Source organism: Delphinapterus leucas, chromosome 6 (genome assembly GCF_059928025.1).
Source record: "Delphinapterus leucas isolate spDelLeu-1000000601 "Yukka" chromosome 6, BTC_Dleu_Yukka2, whole genome shotgun sequence".
Lineage (NCBI taxonomy): Eukaryota > Metazoa > Chordata > Mammalia > Artiodactyla > Monodontidae > Delphinapterus > Delphinapterus leucas.
Genome location: NC_143134.1, coordinates 107,252,847 through 107,273,716, shown reverse-complemented (window position 1 = coordinate 107,273,716; position 20,870 = coordinate 107,252,847). Strand labels below are relative to the sequence as shown.

General features: G+C 47.2%; 1 protein-coding gene across 1 annotated transcript in view; it reads right to left on the bottom strand.

Moving 5' to 3' along the window:
* Positions 1-20,870, bottom strand: part of PAPPA (pappalysin 1) — a 255,828-nt gene that overhangs the window by 80,098 nt on the left and 154,860 nt on the right. The window contains exons 11-12 of the mRNA XM_022579137.3: positions 2,271-2,384; positions 1,188-1,323 (exon numbers count right to left, since the gene is read on the bottom strand). Coding sequence (XP_022434845.2) covers positions 1,188-1,323; positions 2,271-2,384 — 250 coding nt within the window. The remainder of the gene's footprint in view (positions 1-1,187; positions 1,324-2,270; positions 2,385-20,870) is intronic.

The window sequence follows — 20,870 nt, the reverse complement described above, 5'->3', positions numbered from 1 at the left end:
TTACTATGTGAATCCACCGAAGCCCTAACACTCATTCACTCAGTGCCTGCATGTAAAGAATGGGGTGATCCTAACCATGTCCTGGGAGGCCTGCGGGTCCCCTTGTGCGGTCTACTGTCTTAGAGCTGCAGAGCCTCCGCAAGGGGTGCCAGGAAGCTGAGGACACAGGACAGGAGGCCCAGCGGGGAGGGACATGTGGACACCCCAGGCATCAGCTAGCAGGGTCTGAGGACCTTCGCTGGAACCTGACTCTTCCCCGCTCCTCTGAAAGTCTCTCCGCAGAGCCCTTTGTGATGCCAGGACCGCTATGAAAATGTTTGCTTCTCACTTAGGGACATTTCCTGGGAATCCAGAGAAATCCAGCAGGGTTTTCTTCTTCTTCCTTATTAACGGGTCCCCCTCGCCTTGAAAACTAACCAAATAAGTAAACATAAAAACAAAACAAACCCCCTCCTCCTGCCTTGGCTTCTGCTTGACCCCGAAGTGACCCCTCGCATGCTTGCTTCCTACGGGTCTTTGAAGTGAGCTCCCTGTGGAATGGTGCGGGCACAGCTTTGAAGCCTGGACTTCAGCACTGGCTTGGAATTCCAAACTCCTGGCCTGGCTGCCCAGAGGTAGACGGGGCAGGGTGTCTGGGAAGTGTGGGAGGGGGTGATGGGACTTCCTGAGCGCTGGGTGCCGTGCTCTGCACGGGTCACAACATCTCAAGTAATGGCCCGTTTACTATCACGGACACCACGGCTATAGGGTGAAGCACAGCAGGCGATGATTCTGAAAGCCTGGCTCCCCGGCTCTCCTGCTGGCTCCTCCCACGCGACCCGGGCCTCTCGATGCCTCTCTTTGGGTCTCGGGTGATGACACACATAATGGGAAAGAACCTTTACTCAGTCTCCTTCCCAGGGTCTTTTGAGGATCTCATGGGATGCCTGAGGGTAAAGGCGTAGGGTAGAAGGGAGCTATTGAAAGGAGGACTTTGACGTGAACCCCTTATGCCCACACCTGTCAGATTCGGGCTTCTCTGGATACACAAACACATCCTGACTTGAAGGCAACCAGAATGGCAAATAGAGAAGCAAGAAGGAGGAAAGGGGAGGAAAGCGCTCATCCTCAGCCAATGCTTAAAACCACGCGCAGGCACGTGCGGAAGCGGGTTCCGAGAGCACGCCGCACCCGAGGGCAACGCTCACCTAGATCGTGGCTCTGGTCTTTGGTGTCAAGCAGCTGGACGCTGATGGTTTCCTGCTTTTGATCCCCATAATAGGTCCCATCGGTTACCAGGTGGACAATGACAGCCGCGGCAACCATTGGCTGAGAAAAGTACGCCTGAAATGCAGAGGACACAGGAGGCTCACTCACGCAGCCAGGCGTGCGGCGCGGAGGCAGCCACGGGGCGGGCTTTGAAGGAGAATCTTCCATTTCAGGAGCTGGACTACTTATCACGGTCCCATGGTGGGAACAGGTGGGCAGTGAAACCTCAGCGTGAAGAGCACAGGCTCTGAGGTCAGAGATTGTTCTAACGTAGGTTCTGCTCTTTCCAAGCTGTGTGATGTCCACTGGTGGCTGTGCTGCTCTGGGCCCAAGTTCCCTCACCTCCAAGTGATGGATATGTAAATAGCTACCTCACAGGATGGCTGGGAGGCCCCAGTAAGATACTGATAATAAGGGGTCTGGCATACATTAAAACCACGCAAAATGGTACTTATTATTATTCATCACTTCTCCACGCTAACTAACCTCTGTACTAGGCGCCGAGGAGACAAAGGTAAATAAGATATATGCTCTTGCATTTCTGTGGACGGTGGGGTTCAATGTAGGTCAGTAACACACAAATCAAAACTTGAAACAATCACAGTCCACAGTCGGGAAGATGGGCCCACAGACAGCTACGGAATACCATGGCACTTGACAAGAGCCATCCAATAGATGGCCACGCGTGGAGGACCAGAAGGGAAGGGACAGTCCCTTCTCTCGGTGGGGGTCAGCGAAAACTTCAAGGAGAAGGCAGTTTAAAAGGCCTTGAACAATGATGGTCTTCCAGGCAGATAAATGGTATCTAAACTCTTGGCCAAAATAAGACTGACTGAAGGCATCCCATGAGCAACTAAGGGATTCCATTCCAGGAAGCATCCCGCTGCTAAGTGTTTTCTTCTCTGTCCTTACAATTAACACCCTCAGTGGGTAGAAAAACCACCTTGAGAAAGGGTCACAGGAGGCAGTGCCTCCTGGGGGCCACTGCTGGAGAATCTAAGGCTCTCAAAGCTTTGACTTACCCGGAGCCAGAAAGTGGTCTGAGCCAGCTGGGAGTACGGGTAGCTGATGGTGCAAGGGTACCAGGCATGCTGGGAAATGCCTTCACTGAGATCTATCACCTTGGTTCGACACACCTGGAAAAAGATAAAGGGAAACAAATGTTTTAGAGGGTCTCAGAGGTTGAGTTAAATTCAACGTGACAAAACTTTACTATCCACCTATTTTGTTCTTGACACTGCAGGAAGAAATAGGGATGAACTGACAAGAGTCTATTCCAGGAGCCCACATTCTAATGTAGAAGAGAAAATCTTCAATGTTATCAAGGAAAGGACAGATAACATGTTTTGGTGGTAGAGATGTCAGAGACATTCTCGTGGGGACGAGTCCTGGAAGAGTTGACATTTGAGTTGGGTCTGGAAGAATAGGGTAGCTACGAAAGGAAGGGCATTGCACATGCAGGGAATAGAAGCAAGGGCTCAGAGGAAAGCAGAGGCCCAGAATGATTAGTGACAAGCTGCCTGGTATAACAGAGCTTGGGGAAAGTGGCATCAAAGGCAGGCCTGAGGGGCTTGGATCTCACAGACTCTTGAATACCAAGTAGACCACTTTAGAGCAAATCCGTAAATTGTGCTCAGAGCTACATTAATGAGAGAACAAAGACTATGACAATGCGAGCATTTGCTTTCCCCAAAGAAAATCAGCTCTACCATTTGTATAGATTTGCACATACACACACACACACGCGTTCATTCTCAATGACAGATATATCAAATGGTATTAAAAGAAACATGAAACATGTATAGACAAGTAGTATTGTTCAAACTGAGGAGTATCTTGTGTATCCAAACGTCACTTCATTCCATTGGTTCATTCACTCATTCCAATAACATTTATTGAGTAACTGCCATTTGCCGAGCACTCTGGGACAAGACGGCAGACGGGTCAGATGCTACGGAGCTTAGAGTGACGGTGTGTACAGACATTCATCAAGTAATCACGTATGCATACATTACTATAAATTTTAGACTAGAAAAGAGCTAGGATGGAAAAGGAGAGGAATAGCCGAGATGTTCTTGAGATTGGTCAGACTTTTTGCAGAAGGTCATCCCACATTAGAGCTTTTCCTCGGACCTCTAATGAGGCTCCTCTGTCCAACCTTCCCCAGGAATTTGGGCCTGTCATTCCATTCCACACCTGCGGGTCTCAGGCTACGGATCTAAAATGTAAGGCCAACCTAAAGAACTCTAAGGTCTTATAAGCTATGAAAAAAAGTGAGATAATCTGATCTCAATCATGTAAAACAAACGTACGCATGTAAAACAAACAAAAAGAAAGGGAAGGGCTTCCCTGGTGGCGCAGCGGTTGAGAGTCCGCCTGCCGATGCAGGGGACACGGGTTCGTGCCCCGGTCCGGGAAGAGTCCACGTGCCACGGAGCGGCTGGACCCGTGAGCCATGGCCGCTGAGACTGCGCGTCCGGAGCCTATGCTCCGCAACGGGAGAGGCCACAACAGTGAGAGGCCCGTGTACCGCAAAAAAAAAAAAAAAAAAAAAAAAAAAAAGGGAAAAAAATATATATACAAGGGTCAAGACTATGCATTCCATATTCATTCCAGCCATGTCTATAGTAGCAAAAGATTAGGGAGAGTTTATATGTTCACCTGTTGAAGAAGGGATGAATAAAATATGATATATTCATATGATAGGATTCTGTAAGCAAAAGAATATTAAGAGGACTGAATGGGATTCAAATGTAGCGATGATCCTAACAATATTTAACACCTGGTTCAGTAGGGACCCTGGCCAAGCAAAATGGAAGCCCTATTTGTGAGTTCATAGATCTCAACATGGGGAGACTGCAAAGGCATAACACTGAGTGACTAAAAAAGAACAAGGTGTAAGTGCATTATGACGCTATTTATAAAAATCATGCAAAGCGAGGCTATACCCAGGGATTCATATACATGAGTGTAGAAGAATTAAAAATAGCATGGAAAAGTTACACAACAGATTCACTTATCAAAGTCAAGCTGAAACACATGGCTGCACTGTGATCCACAATTGCAAGATGCAATGCTTCTTTTTAAAATAAACTTTCTGTTTTGGAGTAATTTTATATCTACAGGAAACTCGCAAAGGTAATACCAAGAGTTCCATATATGCTTTACCCAATTTCCCTTAAAGTTAACATCTTCAGTTTATTCTTGAAACCTCAAATAGAAGAAGAAAAGTTTTTTGTCACCTGGGAAGTTCTGCAATGGTGAGCTGGATTAGAGACTTGGTTCTGGTTCAAACTCCCTCACAATTTGATGTGTGACTGTGGACTAGTTATCTCCGCTCTGTGGACCTCGGTTTACCTTTCGCATCTGAATGTTGGATTGGGTCATAGGTTTTCAAGGTGTTGCCTATGGATTCCTAGGGTTGCTTGGAGGTGTCAGTCTGAGGGTCAGGATGTGAGAAGATGTACTTAGCTTCTGCTCCACTGTTTCAACCAGAGTATCTTCACTCAACTGCTTTATATATCAAGCTGCCTTGTCATGTTTCATGAGAGCTTCACTGCTTTAAAAACACTGAAAAGTACTGAAACTTGTTCATCGCCAAAGTTTCCCTCCCCCCTCCCCAAGGTGTCAGTGGGTCCTGGGAATACAGTATTAGTTTCCTGAAAGGCACAGGTAACGTCCTAAGGAGAGTAAAAGTGCCAAGAATCAGCCATCTCACTGGCCAGGAATTAGGTGTCGGCTTCGGTTACTCACATGTCTAGAAGCCTAATACCGAGAAGACTATGGGTAAAACAAGCCACTTTAATGGGCTGGAAGACGTTTTTCAAGTTTATTTATTTTTTCTCGAAAACAACTGAGACTGAGCTCATGCAGCTCTGCCAGTGGATTGTGTTACATTTTTACAACAGTGCGAGACTTCGCATAAACTATCTATGGCATTTGAAATCCAGGCCAGCAATCTGACATGTATCGTTTTGGAATTCTTTCCCCTTGTGCTCTTAGCTGCCTGTCCCCCAGCAGAGAGCGGTGGAGCACATCTCTGGAGTGCTAGGGCAGGGGGCTTATCTCTGCAACTACGGCATTCACACTCAGAGAAGGCTCGGACTTGAACAAAGCCCTCTCGCTACTTAAACCTGGTTTCCTCTTATCTTGTCAGCTCCATCAGCACCAGACAGGACTTCAGAGGAACGAGCTGCTGTTATTTTATTCTCCTGGGTTCCTATTTAGTTTTGTGTTTGTTTCAGGCTGGCTGCGATCCTGACCAGGGACAGTCAAAGTAGATCAGAGAGGAACAAACAAATCCAGCTGAACCTTTGCCCAAAGCCCCAGCTGATCTTAAAACCATCTGTGTTCCTGGGGAGGTGCGGGGAGGCTGCAAACACTCACAAGCCCCCAGCTTTTACAGACCTTGCATGAATTTGCTCATTCAGCAGCCATTTATGGAAGACCTATGGCACACCAGGCTCTCTCTGAGAGGAAAAGAGCCTTGCCTTTGGCCAAAAGGATGGTCACACACCTAAGTGTGATCCCCAGGTACCTGATTCTGTGGGGATGCCCTGCTTTCATCCACCCACTTTTTTGCACCTTCTAAAAGAGCAAATCCAATTCCATAAAATATTACTGAGCAGTGTAGACTTTACTGAACATTTTGCGGGGGAACGAGGAGAGTTACATCGCACACCCCATGTGGACTCAAGCTCTCACACCATCACCCCAAGTTCCTCCTCACTCACCATCACCTTCGCCCAGTTTCTTCAGTGACCTTTCCAAGCTCTCCCACTCCCTCTCCCTTCCTAACCTGCACCTCTCTCAAATCCCGGGCAGAGCCGTTCTGTTCTCCCTCCCATTCTCTGACACACAAATCCTTCACATGATGCCAAGGGCCCTACCTTGCCGCCCCCAGCCCCAGAGATGTCAGGGGGGTGATAAGAGTAACACTTTTAGCCTCTCTGTCATGCTGCTATGAACAAGATCTGCTCCTTCCCTATACATCACTCACTGGTTTGTGGAATACATCACGGAGGCTCTAGAAACATATTGGCAGCCTCTAGGCTTCAGGTTCTTCTAGAAAGATAAGGAGGGGGTCTCCCCTAGCTGAAACTGATCTTTCTGCACTGCCCACTCCCATGTTCATTGCAGCATTAGTCACAATAGCCAAGATGTGGGAACAACCTAAATGTCATCGACAGATAAATGGATAAACTAAATTTGGTGTATGCATGCAATGGAATATTATTAAGCCTTTAAAAAGAAGGAAATCCTGCCATATATGACTACATAGATGAATCCTGAGGTTATCCTGCTAAGTGCAACAAGGCAGTCACAAAAGAACAAATACTGCATGATTCCACCTATATGAGGTATCTAAAAGAGTCAAACCCACTGAATCAAACAGTGGAATGGTAGCTGCCAGGGGCTGTGGGGAGAGGACAAAAAGGAGTTGCTAATCAACGTATAAATCAACAAAAAGTTTCACTTAAGCAAGATGATCAAATTTTAAAGGTCTGCTGTACAACATTGTACCTACAGTCAATAATATTGTATTGTACACATAAAAACTTACGAGGGTAGATTTCTTTTCAAGTGTTCTTATCGCAGTAGAATGAAATAAGGCAAATATCGTTTTGAATGACTAAGATATGGGTATTTACTGAGTTACTGAATACATTAATAAATAAATGATCCAGTGAAGGGGCAAAAAGAGAAATTCAGGTAATATTGCTAGGCAAAGAGCAGACGTGGTTGGGCTTGCAAGCACCCTCACTCAGGTCTTTTCAGGGTTGGAGGAGGGATTACCCAGCATCTTCTTGATTAATTCATGGACAGAGAACTCACTTCCATTTACAAAGAGCCCAGTTTACCTTTGGACGGATTCTTCCCAACAGCAAGGGGAATGTGTCTGGCTGCACTTTCTCCTCCTCTTTTCTCTAAGCAGCAACACACTTACACGCTTCCTTATTTTAGAGTTTTAGAGTTAGAAGGGCTTAAATAGGTCATCTGCTGAGACCATTCCCTTTTCAGTGGTCAAAGGAGGGCAAGTGTCTTGCACAATATAAGACAGCAAGTAAGTGGCAAAATTAATATGAAAGTACAAATTTTTCTGGTTCCCAGAACTGATGCCCTGCCCTCACCTATGTTCTGCACCCTCTATATCCTACCTTTGTTGTGCAGAACCATCTCCAGTGAGGTTTCTACCCCTCCCCCAAGAATTCATGGCAGGAATTCTGGTGCTTGTGTCGCTCTCTTCTGCAGGAAGCCCAGCCCTACGCCTTGGATGGAAGCTGAGAAGGTCACTGCCTTTCATCCCCATCTTAGGGCCTGCAGGAACCAAGGAGTGAGCAACGCCGTTTTCCCCTTGACCTTGAGGGGGAAGGTCTCATCTTTAGCACACTCCCTTAGACTCTCTATCATCTTCAGAGATATCTGTGCTTACTTCAAATACCAAACAAGAGACACAGGGGACCTGGGCTGTTTCTGGCTGTCACTTATTAGCTGGACATCTCTCCCAGCCTGTCTCCCCATCTATGAGGTGTAGTGGTTGCCCCCGGCGCTTAAGGACACCCACAGTAATACTATCCACCAAGGTCTCACGGTCACAGTATCATTTAATCCTCTCAATTACTCTGTAAGGTTGGATTTATCCCATTTTTCTGATGAGGAAATGAGGCAAAGAAGCTTTAACTAACTCTTTCAAGGCCATATATCCAGTTGTGTATGAGAACTGATGCTGGACTCTGATCCCTCCGATTCCACGTTCTGTGTACTCAATCACATGGCACCACGACTGCTGTTGTCTTGGTTAAAACCTCCGCTGCCGCTGATGGAGAAGAGGGTACTGATTACCACTCTCTTCGTCTCTAGTCACTCCACACACTGCACTCTCCCTGCTCCAAAGGTCCCCATAATTAACTTTCCAGAGTGAAAAACTCATCACGTCGCCTTGCTACTTATCACACCCTCCACGGCGGTCCGTGGACCACAGGATGGAAAATTTCCTAGACACGGCTTACAAAGGCCTTCGGGAGCTGGTTCCAGCCACATCCTCAGGTTCGCAGCCAGCTGCGCTCCTGCCTCACGCAGCGGGCAGGCATCCACGCAGCTACACCGTGGTGCTCGCTTCCCGCTGGAGGACCCTTCCCCCCAACACGCCGTGGACTCCACCACTGTGACGCTGTGCCCAGATTTCCACCCCACTGCAGTGGACGGCCCATTCCGTGAAATACTACACACACTTCAAAGCCAGTCTCAAATATCAGCCCTCCTCAGAAAGCCTTGGCCCACCCCCCAGGCAGAATTAATCGCCCCCTCTGATGTGTCCATATAGTTCTTTATATATACCTCAGTTACAGCACTTGTCAAGTTGGATTATAGTTGTTTAGAGCGCAGTCTTATCCCTTTAAACCCTGAAGGCTTCCAAGGTGAGAACCATGTTTTATTTAACCTCAAATAAATCCTAGCAGATTGCCCAGCACACAGGACACAAGAGGTACCCAGTGAACAACAATAACCATAGCAGTGTATACCGTACCGACTGGTTGTTCTATGCTGGCCACTGCTTCCAGGACTCCATACGCACGAGATCACACAACCTTCAACTCTGTGAGATAGTACTGATATTATACCCATTTAATAGATAAGGAAATATAAATATAATATATTTAAATATAAATATCATATACCTATATTTATAATATAAATGTAATATATTTATAATATAAATATATTACAAATATATTCATATTATATAAATATAAATATTATACCCAGTTAATAGATAAGGAAATATAAATATATACTTGTACTTATAATGTAAGTATAATATGCTTATACTTATAATATACTCATATTTATACTATAAATATATATTATAAATGTATTACAAATATATTTATATTATATAAATATAGTATAAATATTATCCCCGTTTAATAGATAAGGAAATTGAAGCCCAGTAGTTCACCTAAGGTCACACAACTAGTTAGTAGAACCAGGATTCAAATCCAGGTGCAAACTCCACTCTTACCTGTAGGTGCAACTTGAAAAGGGTCTGCCTACACATTGCTCGGGGCTGTTCCGGAGGATGGACTTGGGAATTTTTTTTGTTGCTTCTCCGGGAAGCCTCTTCAGCAGACAAAAGCAGAGCCTTACAGCTCTGCCCTGGGGTGGGGCTGTCGGCTGAAAGAGCCCAAGACCGCCAGGCTCCGGGACCTGCCTCCTAGAGCTGACTCAATGGCTGGCTTCCTCTGATACTCATTCCCCGCACTTGTAGAAGGACAGAGTAAGATGGATCCCCAAAGGGCTTTTCTGTTCTGACGTTCTGCCAGCTTTTGATGTCCAGCTTCTCCCAGCGAGGGCTGCTGAAGAGAGTCTTGATTCTGCAGTGAAGTGTGACCCTCCTGTGGGCCTGAGCTGACTCATGGATCCCATGTCTCTGATACTCTGAGGCCAAAAGCCAACGAATATCATAGCCGCCTTTTCTAAGACAACTGGAGAAGTAACCTAAAAGTTTACTGCAGCCATTCCAGCAATGCGTTTCCTGTGTTTTGTTTTCTTTTCCTTTTGTGCATATGCTGCAAAAGAGCTGGAAGTTCTTCTCCCAAAGTTTTGACATCATTGGATGTTTGAGCTGGGAAGCTCCTCAGGGATCTGATTCTTGCCATCACATCTGATAGACAGGTGGGGGATAGAGCTCAGTGGGGAACAGAGAGACTGGCTTGAAAGAACGCTGTAGGGTCCTCTGGGGCCTCGCTGACAGCAGCAGAGGCGTCTGTGGCCCCAGGACGTGGGCCCTTTCGTCCAGGCCAGGCACTGCCAGCGACTACAGCCAGCACCCACCTCCAAACCTCCTCCCTTGCAGAAGACTGCTTTCAATTAGAGGAGTTAACGATGTCTTGCTTTCAAAGGGTTTTTTAAATCCAGTTTATCTTCCACCCACACACGATGTACACAAAGGCGGGGGATGGAGAGAGAAGAGGGGGAGTGGGAGTTCTGATATTTTCCCACACAGGGGAGATGCCTTGAGGTTTCTATTGAATTTCACTTTTACAGATTTACATGCCCTTTTGTCAATCACAGGAGGGAGGAAGTGCCTGTCAAACCTCTAGCCCATCCTCTCCAATTTCCTCTTTCAATTCAAAGGGACCTGGGAATGGGCCTCACAGAAAAAGAGAGGAAAAGGAATAGGGAGTGGGGAGGGTGGGGTGCATGCTGACAATAACAATACACATTAGCGTAGACGCGCGTGCATGAGAGCACGCGCGCGCGCGCGCGCACACACACACACACACACACACACACACACACACACACACACACGGTCCCCAGGCAGTGTTTCCGAATATTTCTACTTAGGCCACATTTTAACCTCAGGTTTACAGGTTCAATGCCAAGTTATTTCCCCGAGAATTGCAAGGTTGCAGAAGTGGGCAGGGTTCCTTGATATGAAAACTGCAGGAGGGAAAGCCTGCCTCAGGAGACTGGGACACAGAGGGGTCCAGGTGAAATAAAGCTGGCTTGGCAGTTCCTTCAAGAACGTACTGCCCCCTCCTCAGAGCTCCTGTGGGGGAGGGAAAGGGCACCAACTCTTAAGGACAGCCTCCCAGTACTGGCGCTGCCCGTGTATTATCTCCTCTGGCCCTCATAATAACCCTGAGGAATAGGCGTTTTCTTGTCCCTCTTGTAGAGATAAGGACTCTGAGGTTTGGAAGGCATTGGTCACTCCCCTCTGGCTGAGAGGTCAAAGTCAAGTGGTCTGACTCAAAGTCCGTCCTCTTCCCACCCTGTGGCCGGACTTTCCGAGAACTCTGTCACAGCCTTTGTGCAACACACTGCATTGTGGTTTCTCGTCTGTCCATGCGTCTACATGCATGAGCTTCGAGGACAGTGCCTTCCTTAGTGATAGCTAAAGGAAGTACAAGGGCCCCTGAGCCCAGCGGACCGGTTGAGGCAAACACATGGGATCAGTGCTGCCGTTCCCCCATCTCTTGCCCAGCACAGATACCATTAAACAGTGCCTGCTGTTCCCCTGAGTGTAGACCTCTTAACAAAATGTTAAGCCACTCATGATGGGTTAGGATTGCCCTATGTGCAATCCTTGAACTTGGCTTTTAGCTCATTGAGAGCAAGAATGAGGTCTTACTTGTTATATCTTCAACCCTAAGAGCAGAGGAAGGCCTGGAGTAGGTGCTAAGCAAAGATTTAGTTGAATGAACTAACAAAAACCACAATAAATGTTATTGATCCTTTACTATATATCAGGCTTCTAACATGTGCTCCACATACCTGGTCTCCATTAAGGTGACATGGACACAGGCACCCAAACGCTCCGACTCGGGCTCAGGGCCTCTCTCACCAGTTGGGAGTACTGTAGTCCTCTCCCACCTGGGTTCTTCTCCCCACCCCTCTGCCCATCCTGACCTCCTTCCTATGCCCCTTACTCCAAACTGACCCTCTGAATATGACAACGACAACAAAAAAAACTTTAAGGGCAACCAAGAGTTAACATTATATAACACATGTGTGTGCGTGGGTGCACACACACACTTTCAATCCCCTCCTCCAACCTCCTTTTTACACACTTAATAGTGAGAGAGAGAGAGAAAGAGAGACAGAGAGAGAAAGGAAGGAAGAAAAGCCAGGCTTTCTTTACTGACCATTAGAAATAATGATCACTTTCCCTAGGCCCCTAGAGCAGTTTCCCCTTTGATACCTGCCTTAGAAAGATAGAAGGGAAGGGGAGGGCTGGATTGCCTCTTTCAATTTCAGGATTTATTATTTGGCATGGACAGACAATCAAGCAAAGAGGTATTTCCTGTGCATAGGGCCGGTGCATGGAATGTAGGGATACCTCCTCCTCTCACCCAGTGATCTGGAAATAGCAGCAGACCTCAGGGCCTCCACCCAGGAGACACTTCCAGATAAGATAACCCGGCATGAGATGCCCTCCAGCCTTGGGGCTCGGCTCTGGGGTGATTTAGTACCTCATTGCTCCCAGGGTCTGTCCCTAACACATCGGGCATTTCACACTCCTTAGGGGTCTAATACCCTCCTGGCCTGCACCTCCCCACACGTCTGGAATCCTGTGGTTTGGGGTTCAAACTCCTGGCCTGATCAAATGGTCATGGAAAAGAAGCCTAGGCTCTCAAGGCGAAAGGAGCAAAGAGATCATTTAAGAGACCACTGTTCTACAGCATACTGACATTTTTACAGGTGGAGAAACTAAACTTCTTAGAAAAGAAATGGTTCAGAGTCATAGGATTGATGGGGACTGCTCACTCAATGGCTTAATTTTATAGACAGAAGCTCAGGATTTCTAGGGGACAGAAATGGGATGTTCCAACTCTCTTCTAAGGGAAACATTTATGCAAGAGGCCTGAGAAAGCATCCATGATAAACGGCAAAGACAAAGTGTGTTTCTTTGCCAACACACTTAAACCAGTAACTATGACCAGCAACTATGTTCCAAGTACAGAGCCTCTCCTCCTTCTGCCATCCTCACGTACCCTACAGGTAACGAGCCCGAGGTCCAAAGGGGATAAGCCGCACCTGTCAGGAATGTGAAGTCCGGGTCTGATTCCTGCCTGTGTTACTGTAAGGCTACCTCCTATGATACAGATGAGGAAACAGGCCCACCTAGTGTAAGCGGGGATGCTGAGAACCGCAACGGTAACAGTGGCGATGGTGAGCACCCGGCTGCCTTCACCTCCATCAATCCCATCCTTGTGTCCTTTGTGAAAGGGCGATTCCTATTACCCACTTACCGGTGGGAAAACTGAAGCCAAGGGAGAGGAAGAAATAATCACCACCATGGCAGTGGTAGCCATAATTAAAATAAGGACACAGGTCAGCCACTGACTTTGTATGAAACGCAGAGTTCTCACCGCTCCACCCCGTGGGGTCAGCATCATCTCCGATCTCACAGACAGCAGAGCCGGGCATCGGGCCGTGCTCATCACCGGAACCCAGACACCCGTTCTGAGGAGGCCCTGGGCAGGGGGCTCGGACTCCTCCAGCTAGTAAATCCTCTAACAGGGAGAGTGATTAGCGTCGGATGTGGCGGTCGGCTTTTGTGCTGCTGACAACTCGTCCCTTTAAAGGCCTGGCCGGGCTCATTTCACACGGGCCCTCCGCAGGCCTGCTCCCATCTCCCCGTAATTACGCCATTCACTAGTCACCCAGGCCCGCCTCTGAACTCCTGACCCAGCACTGAAAGACTTGGGATCTCATTACTAATCTCTTAAGCCACCTAGTCCTCCAAAATACATCCATTTAAGTTGGAGGCCAAGGCTTCGGGGGTGGGAGCCAGAGAGAGGGAAAGTCCAGCACGGGCCCTTCTCATGACACGGCCATGTACCCACTCTGGGGCCTGGGGCCCTAGCCACAGGGCAGCTGGCCTGGCTGTCCAGCTCAGGGCAGGGCAGGCCTTGCCGAGGCTCGGGACTGGACTTAAGAGACTAGGCCTTTGGACGGGAAGGGCATCTGGGCCCACCTGTTTGTAATTTCAGGGGTGCGGGGAGGGGATGAGGCCTGTGTTTGTTTTAATTATTATTATTGTTGCTGAAAAGGGAGGAAAGAAATGAGCAGAAACTGCTAACATCTGGAGGCTGCTGTCCAGCTTACGTAATCTCCCGCAGCAGAGGAGGGACACGGGATCCCCGGCCAGATGGTCCGTGGGTGACTTCATGGCACATGCGTCTCCTCCGACAGTAAGATGCTGACAGGGTTAGAAGGGTGGGTTGCAGGATCTTCTTAAAATTCTTTAGGGGTGAGGGATAGGTGTTTGGGGGTTCCCAGAGACCTCAGTTTTTCTTGTGGAAGACAAATTTTCTTCCAGCCAAAGCTCAACTTTTTCTTATATTTCTCTCTCATTAACTCATTCATTCATTCACGCACTCATTCAATGTACACTTACACGGCACTTATTACGAGTTAGGTTCTCTATCTCCCATGGTCTATATGAGGAAAATGGATCCCAGAGGGGGAAAAAAGGCAATAAAGATAAAATCCCTTCTCCCAAAGAGCTCCCAGACCCCTGGGGGGATGTGATGGAGAGTAAAGGATTGTCCCAGCAAATACCCACAAAACAGCGTGGTGGGTTCCGTATTCGAGGTCCGTTCAGGTTGAGAGGGGCATGGAAAAGGAGGGACAGTCCATGCCCACGGGCCGGGCCTGAAATGCAGAATCTTAATGTCAAGTGGGCTCTGAAGAGCAGGGGCTGGAGAAAGAAAAGGCAAGAGAAGGAGAAAAACTGGGCCACAGCTGAGCCATGACAAACCCAGTTTCCCAGATGATGTCAATAACAGAGGCATGAAGGATAAAGTTCAAGATGTAGAATCTTGCTGCAAACACAGTTCTGAGCACATTATATTTTAAAAAACACATTGCTAACTTTCTGTGTTTCCAAATCTCTTTCTAAAAAAATCTGTACTGAAAGCAATTAACAACATTTCACGAATTCTAGGACAGGATATAAAGGCAGCGTTGACTCTGGATCGGATCAAGAGGATGCTGTTAGCTTCAACCAGAATGTTCACTCAAGTCTGGGTCGAAACCCAGAGATACTGCCAGCACAAGATGAAAATCCTGAGGCGTTGCCAGCTTCAGATATGAATCCTGAAGCATCGTGATTTGTATTTCAGAGCCCAGAGGCATCGTCAGTTCTAAAACAGGACGTTGAGCGTGGAAACACTTCCGGTTCTAGGCCAGAATACCAGGATGTCATAATTCTAGAATAGGAGCAACCAGTGCTGTCTGCTCTAAATCCAGCACCCCAAAACTTCCTGTTTAGAAAATCAGATACCAAAGACTGAGAACACAAATCCAGTTAGCTTCACTCTAAAATGCCCTCTTTACTGGCTCTAGAGTGGAATTGGGAGACACCGCCAACTCAGGAGCAAAGCACTGAAGCTTGGAAATCTCCAACACTCAGCTCAGAGCTACTCAACTGAAGCAGGATGTTTTAAAGAAACCACCAGACCTCTTCTTTGCCTACTCTGGGCGCCCTGAGATGTCCATGGGTTAATCAGGAAAGTGGTGACCGCATCCAAGCTTGGTGCCTGGTCACCAAAACCCTTGGCTAAGGATAGTTGAGCAGTGGTTAATGGCAGTCTTGACCACACTGGCCTATTCAAGAAAGGTCAAAGGAGTGATTTTTCACTTAAAAACATCTGTGTGTTAAGCGAACAAGACTTCCTCAAGTTCATAAAACTAGGAGTTTCCAGGTTGTTTTTGTGTTTTTTCTTCCTTCTTCCCCTCCTTCCTCTCCTCCTGCTTTCCTAATCAATAGCTGTGTGTTCCAAGCTGTGACCAAGATGAAGTATGAGTCACACTGCCTGCAGGGAACCCCACCTGATGCCAAGGTGCCTTGTCCTTGGGTTCTGCCCTTTACTGCAGACCTCAGGGTTTTCTGATCCCCTCCTATCACCCTGGAAACCACTGAGTGATTGCCTCTCCTCTTTGCTTTTTGAAGAGCGGGCGGTCATCTTGCCAGGGCTGCCTTCAGTTTGATTTCTCCTAGGAAGAGCCTCCAAAGGATGCAATGTTCTGACGCATGCAAGGATAGGGATCACTTATGCTTTTATCGGTGTCCTGCTGACCTTCCAGCTCAAATAAGGGCTCTCATTCTTAAGGAGAAGGGTGGCATTTCTCTCTGGCCTCCCTCTCCAGATTTCAGAGGTAGGGATAGTGACCCTGATATGCAAACTGGGGGCTTTGCCCATCAAGTGCCCAACAGATACTGCTGACGTAAGTGTCCACCACCCCACCAGCAGACTCCTCTGAGGAACAGACTATGTGCAGCGATGCTTTCCCCTAGTGGTGCCCTTGGACAAGGCAGCACACGTCTGCAAAAAAGGCAGCGTGTTGGAGCAGCTGTTCTGAGACGCTGTCCATGGGAACCCACCATGTGATCTCCTCAACGATCCCACACCTGCCACTTTCCTGAACTTCCCATGAGCAGTGCAAGTCACACGCATTGACTTGGAAAGATGTGGGCTGGAATCTCAGATTCTGCCATTTATTGACATCATGACCTTGAACGCTTCAAGGAGCCTAAATTCCTCCACTGCAAAATCAGATGACGGCACCTACTTTGAAGGGTTGTTTCGGGATTGAAAGAGCTCTTGCACATGCAAGTGTCTACACACAGCCCTGCATGCCAGAAACTCACTTAACATTTCCCTTCTTCGTCCCTTCCTACTTCTTCCCTCCTGGCTCTAGAGGAAGACAGTCTTGGGGTCGAATTCTAGACTTCCTTGCCCCACCCCTAGGCTAGTTGTAGAAACTTGGGTAAGTTACTTAACCTTTGTGAGTTTCAATTTAGTCCTCTGTAAACCAGTGAAAGTTAGCCACTACCTCGTAGAGGGGTTGGTGGGTAGAAATGTGCTAAAACGGTGTGAACCTCTGGGTAGAGGTCCTGACATGGAGTAACCGCCTTGAGAGCTGGACCATTCACACTGTTCCTATCATTATTATCAACTATTGTTAGTACTATTATGTCATTGGTATTACTGTCATTTATTATTGTTTAGTCATTCCTTTTCATCTCTCCATTATTTTTATTATCAAGCAATATTCCATTATATGTATATACGATAGTTTATTTATCCAATTCACCAGCTGATGGACATTTGGTTTGTTTTCAGTTTTTGCCTATCATGAATAAAACTGCTATGAATATACATATACATATACATACATATATATATATATATATATATATATATATATCTCGACCCTTAGTATGGACATGTTTTCTTTTAATACCTAGGAATACAATGGCTGGATTACACTGCCAAATTGTTTTCCAAAGTTATTGTACTTTGTAAATTACTACCAGCAGTGTATGAGAGTTCCAGTTCCTCCATATCCTAACCAACACTTGATATGGTCAGCTGTTATGGTCAGCTGTTTTAATTTTAGCCGTTTTAATAGATGTATAGCAATATCCCACTGTGGTTTTAACTTTTACTTCTCTCATGACTAATGATATTGAGCATCTTCTTCAGTGAAGTGTCTGTTCAAATATTTTGTCCATTTGTCAAAATCAGTTTTCTTTATGTTAGGAGGTCTATTTTCTGGACTCTCTATTCTGTTCCATCGATCTGTTTGTCTACCTTTATACCAATACCATGCTGTTTTGATTACTGTAGCTTTGTAATAGGTTTATTTTTAAGTATAATTGATGTTAATACAATGTTGTGTTAGTTTCAGGTGTACAGCAAAGTGATTCCGTTATACGTACATATATATATATTTTTTTCAGAATCTTTTCCCTTATAGGCTATTACAAAATATTGAGTATAGTTCCCTTAATTTTGTATTCCTCTTCCCTTCTCCCCCACCTCTCCTTCCTCCCTTCTTTCTCTTGCTCTTTCACACCTTCCTTGGCTGGGCCTCTCACTGGGAGGCCTGTCTGAAGGCAAACCATACACTCTCAAGCAAGACAGACAGCCCTTTATGTTTCCATCAATATCCATAGAAATCTAGTCATGAGAACACCTCTAAGACCAGAATAATAAGAGGCAAAAGGGTAGAGCCTTTTCCTGGGGCCTGGCCTCCAGTAGCTGTTTCCTACTTTCTGTACAAAGCTGTTAACAGAACAAAGTGCAGATTTAGTTGTACGGTTTTTTTTGTTTGTTTTGTTTTTTTTGCGGTACGTGGGCCTCTCACTATTGTGGCCTCTCCCGTTGCGGAGCACAGGCTCCGGACGTGCAGGCTCAGTGGCCATGGCTCACGGGCCCAGCCGCTCCGCGGCATGTGGGATCTTCCCGGACCGGGGCACGAACCCGTGGTCCCCTGCATCAGCAGGCGGACTCTCAACCACGGCGCCACCAGGGAAGCCCTAGTTGTAAGTATTTATCGCATGCCTGCTGTGTGCCAGGCCTTGTTCTTCATCTTGGAACACACAGCAATGACCACACATTTAAAAAAATTCTTGGGGAAAGTGGTGTGTATCCTGGAAAGTGCATGGGCTGTGGAGCCTGAAAGCACTGGCTTTCCTCCTGTTCCACCACTTGGAGGAGGGGACCCTGTGTGGAGCTTTGCTTCCCTATCTGTGAAATGGGAACACAGTTCTTACTACACAGATTGGTTATAAATAGTTAATGCAATAACTGAATTGAATACATGTAGATAGCAGTTATTATATGCCAAGCAATGTTCCAAGTGTTTTATGTGTGCAATTTTCTGGAATACTCACAATCGCCACTTGATTTTCCTATTTTACAGATGAGGAGACTGAGGCCGAGAGACCATGTAACTTGCCCTAGATCTCACTATAGGTGGCAGCACTGGGATGTGATAGACTCTAGACCTGCTCCATTAGGGTAGCTCAGTATCTCCCTGAGGCTATTTAATTTTAAACTAATTAAAATTAAAAATTCAGGTCTTCCCTGATGGCGCAGTGGTTGAGAGTCTGCCTGTCGATGCAGGGGACACGGGTTCGTGCCCCGGTCCGGGAAGATCCCACATGCCGCGGAGCGGCTGGGCCCGTGAGCCATGGCCGCTGAGCCTGTGCGTCCGGAGCCTGTGCTCCGCAGCGGGAGAGGCCACAACAGTGAGAGGCCCGCGTACTGCAAAAAAAAAAAAAAAAAAAAAAATTAAAAATTCAGTTCCTCACTTTCCTGAGCCACATTTCAAGGGCTCAAAACAATAGGTCGCTAGAGGCTACAGTGCCAATATAGACTACTTCCATCGTCACTGAAAGTCCTATCAGACAGCTGAGCTGGAGCCCGGGCTCTCAACACTGACACAGTTCTGCCTTCTCTGGAATATAAACTCCTGACCATAGGTCCCTGATGCATGTCGGTTTATCTCCTTCCTTACATTGCTCTGCATTGCTTTTCTCCTCCTGGACCCCTTGCCCCAGGAGGCTACGTTGCAGACCTGGGCATCACCCAAGCAGCATCCGCATTCCTGAGAGCAGTATCCTGCCAGCAGACCAGATCTCTCCCAAACTCATGCTCTTTCCCAGGATGGAGAGAAATGCAGGCATCGGCCCAGCATCCCCTTCCGCCAGCTGCACACATAGGGCCAGTTTGGGTAAAGGGTTCCGGGGTGGGCAGGAGCCCCAGGGAAGTCTTTGTTGGACCACCCTGGCAGAGAAGCATACCTCTCAGCATGGGTGCCTTGCACTTCCCTCTCTCAGTCCACCTCTCCCTGAAAAATGAACAGGCACTAGTATATCCAGGAGCATCTGGCACTTAGATCTGGCTGAAGAATTAGGTACGTTTTAAGAAATCCGTGCCTAGGGTGGCGGAGAGGGTAGAAAGCCCTTTTTGGTCTTGGTCTGGTTCTATACATAGCATATGCAGGTTAATTTAAAAAGTAAGGATGTTGGGATGGAGAGTGGGGGGTAGGGGGTTTGAAGAACAAACACAAACAAATGAACACACACACACACACACCAAAAGCAAAATCCTATGCACAACCAACATCCAACTCCCCTTGGAACCCCATCCTTCGGGCCTGGCTTGAGAGAGTTTACTTCCAGACTTAGAGAAATGAGCATGTGGTTTTGGGGACAGAATCCAATACCGCCGAGGCAGCGGGCTCAGCAAGCTCGACCGGCTGCTGCTTCCTGCGCGCATTACAGTCTCTGAGAGCGAACGCTGTTTACATATTTTACATGTTTCTTGGGTACAGCACACGAAACTAAATTACACAGCAAAGGCCATGCTGGCTAAACACCGGTGCCCCTGCTTAAAACAACAACAATAATTGAAAAAAAAAGAAAATGAAAGACGAGGATGGAGAAGGGTCTTGAGGGAGCCTGAGTAGATGGCAGGGATGGAAGGCAGGAGTCTGGTCCTGAATGGATCAGGAGGGAGAGATGACGCGGACGATACAGACAGTGAGATGGGAGTGGGTCAGGCTTGGAGAAGCAGGGAACACAAAGGCCTAGGGGGGTCTTCCTAGAGGGGCTGTGGAGTAAACTGGCCCAGCTGTGTCTGCTCTCCGTGAAGAGCCAGTGGAAGCAGCCCCGAACCACAAAGCCTTGCTTGTTCCTGGGCTGCAAGACAAGAGTCAACTGGCAAGTGAGAGCCTTCCCTGCTCCATGTGGCACCTTCCCTGGTAACCCATGCATGTCTGCTGCAAACGCCAGGCGTTGTATTCACGCACACCCGTCCCCCTCAGTGTACGTCCCTCTAAGGGTTATTCCATGTGTCCATGTATCACAGCAGTTTGCCCAAGTTCTTCTTTTCTTCTTAGAGGTACCTATTCCAGTGTTCCCTTTCCTCCGTGGACACTACAGACGGCGTGAGGGCAGCGGTAGAATTATCCATCTCAACCCCAATCCCGTGCTGAAAGGGATGCTTTGGACATAGTAGGTTCACAAGAAGATTATAGTGGGTTTTGAATCCAAACATCAGAATCCTTTCATAACAGATAGGGGATGGAGGGCTTTAGGGAAGTTATTTAATCAAAGCCAAATCTTAATTAAGTGAAGTAAGACCAAGAGACTTTCAAAGTCTCTCTCTCTGCTTAGATTTCTGTGTCCCAAAGAGTGTTCCTTTAAAAATAACAACAAAAAACTCAATTGTTCCTAATTGGATCCCACAGTTGTTAAGCTTCATGGGCAGAAAGAAGCATTTCTTTAAAAAGTTTTCAGCTGCCATCAGAAG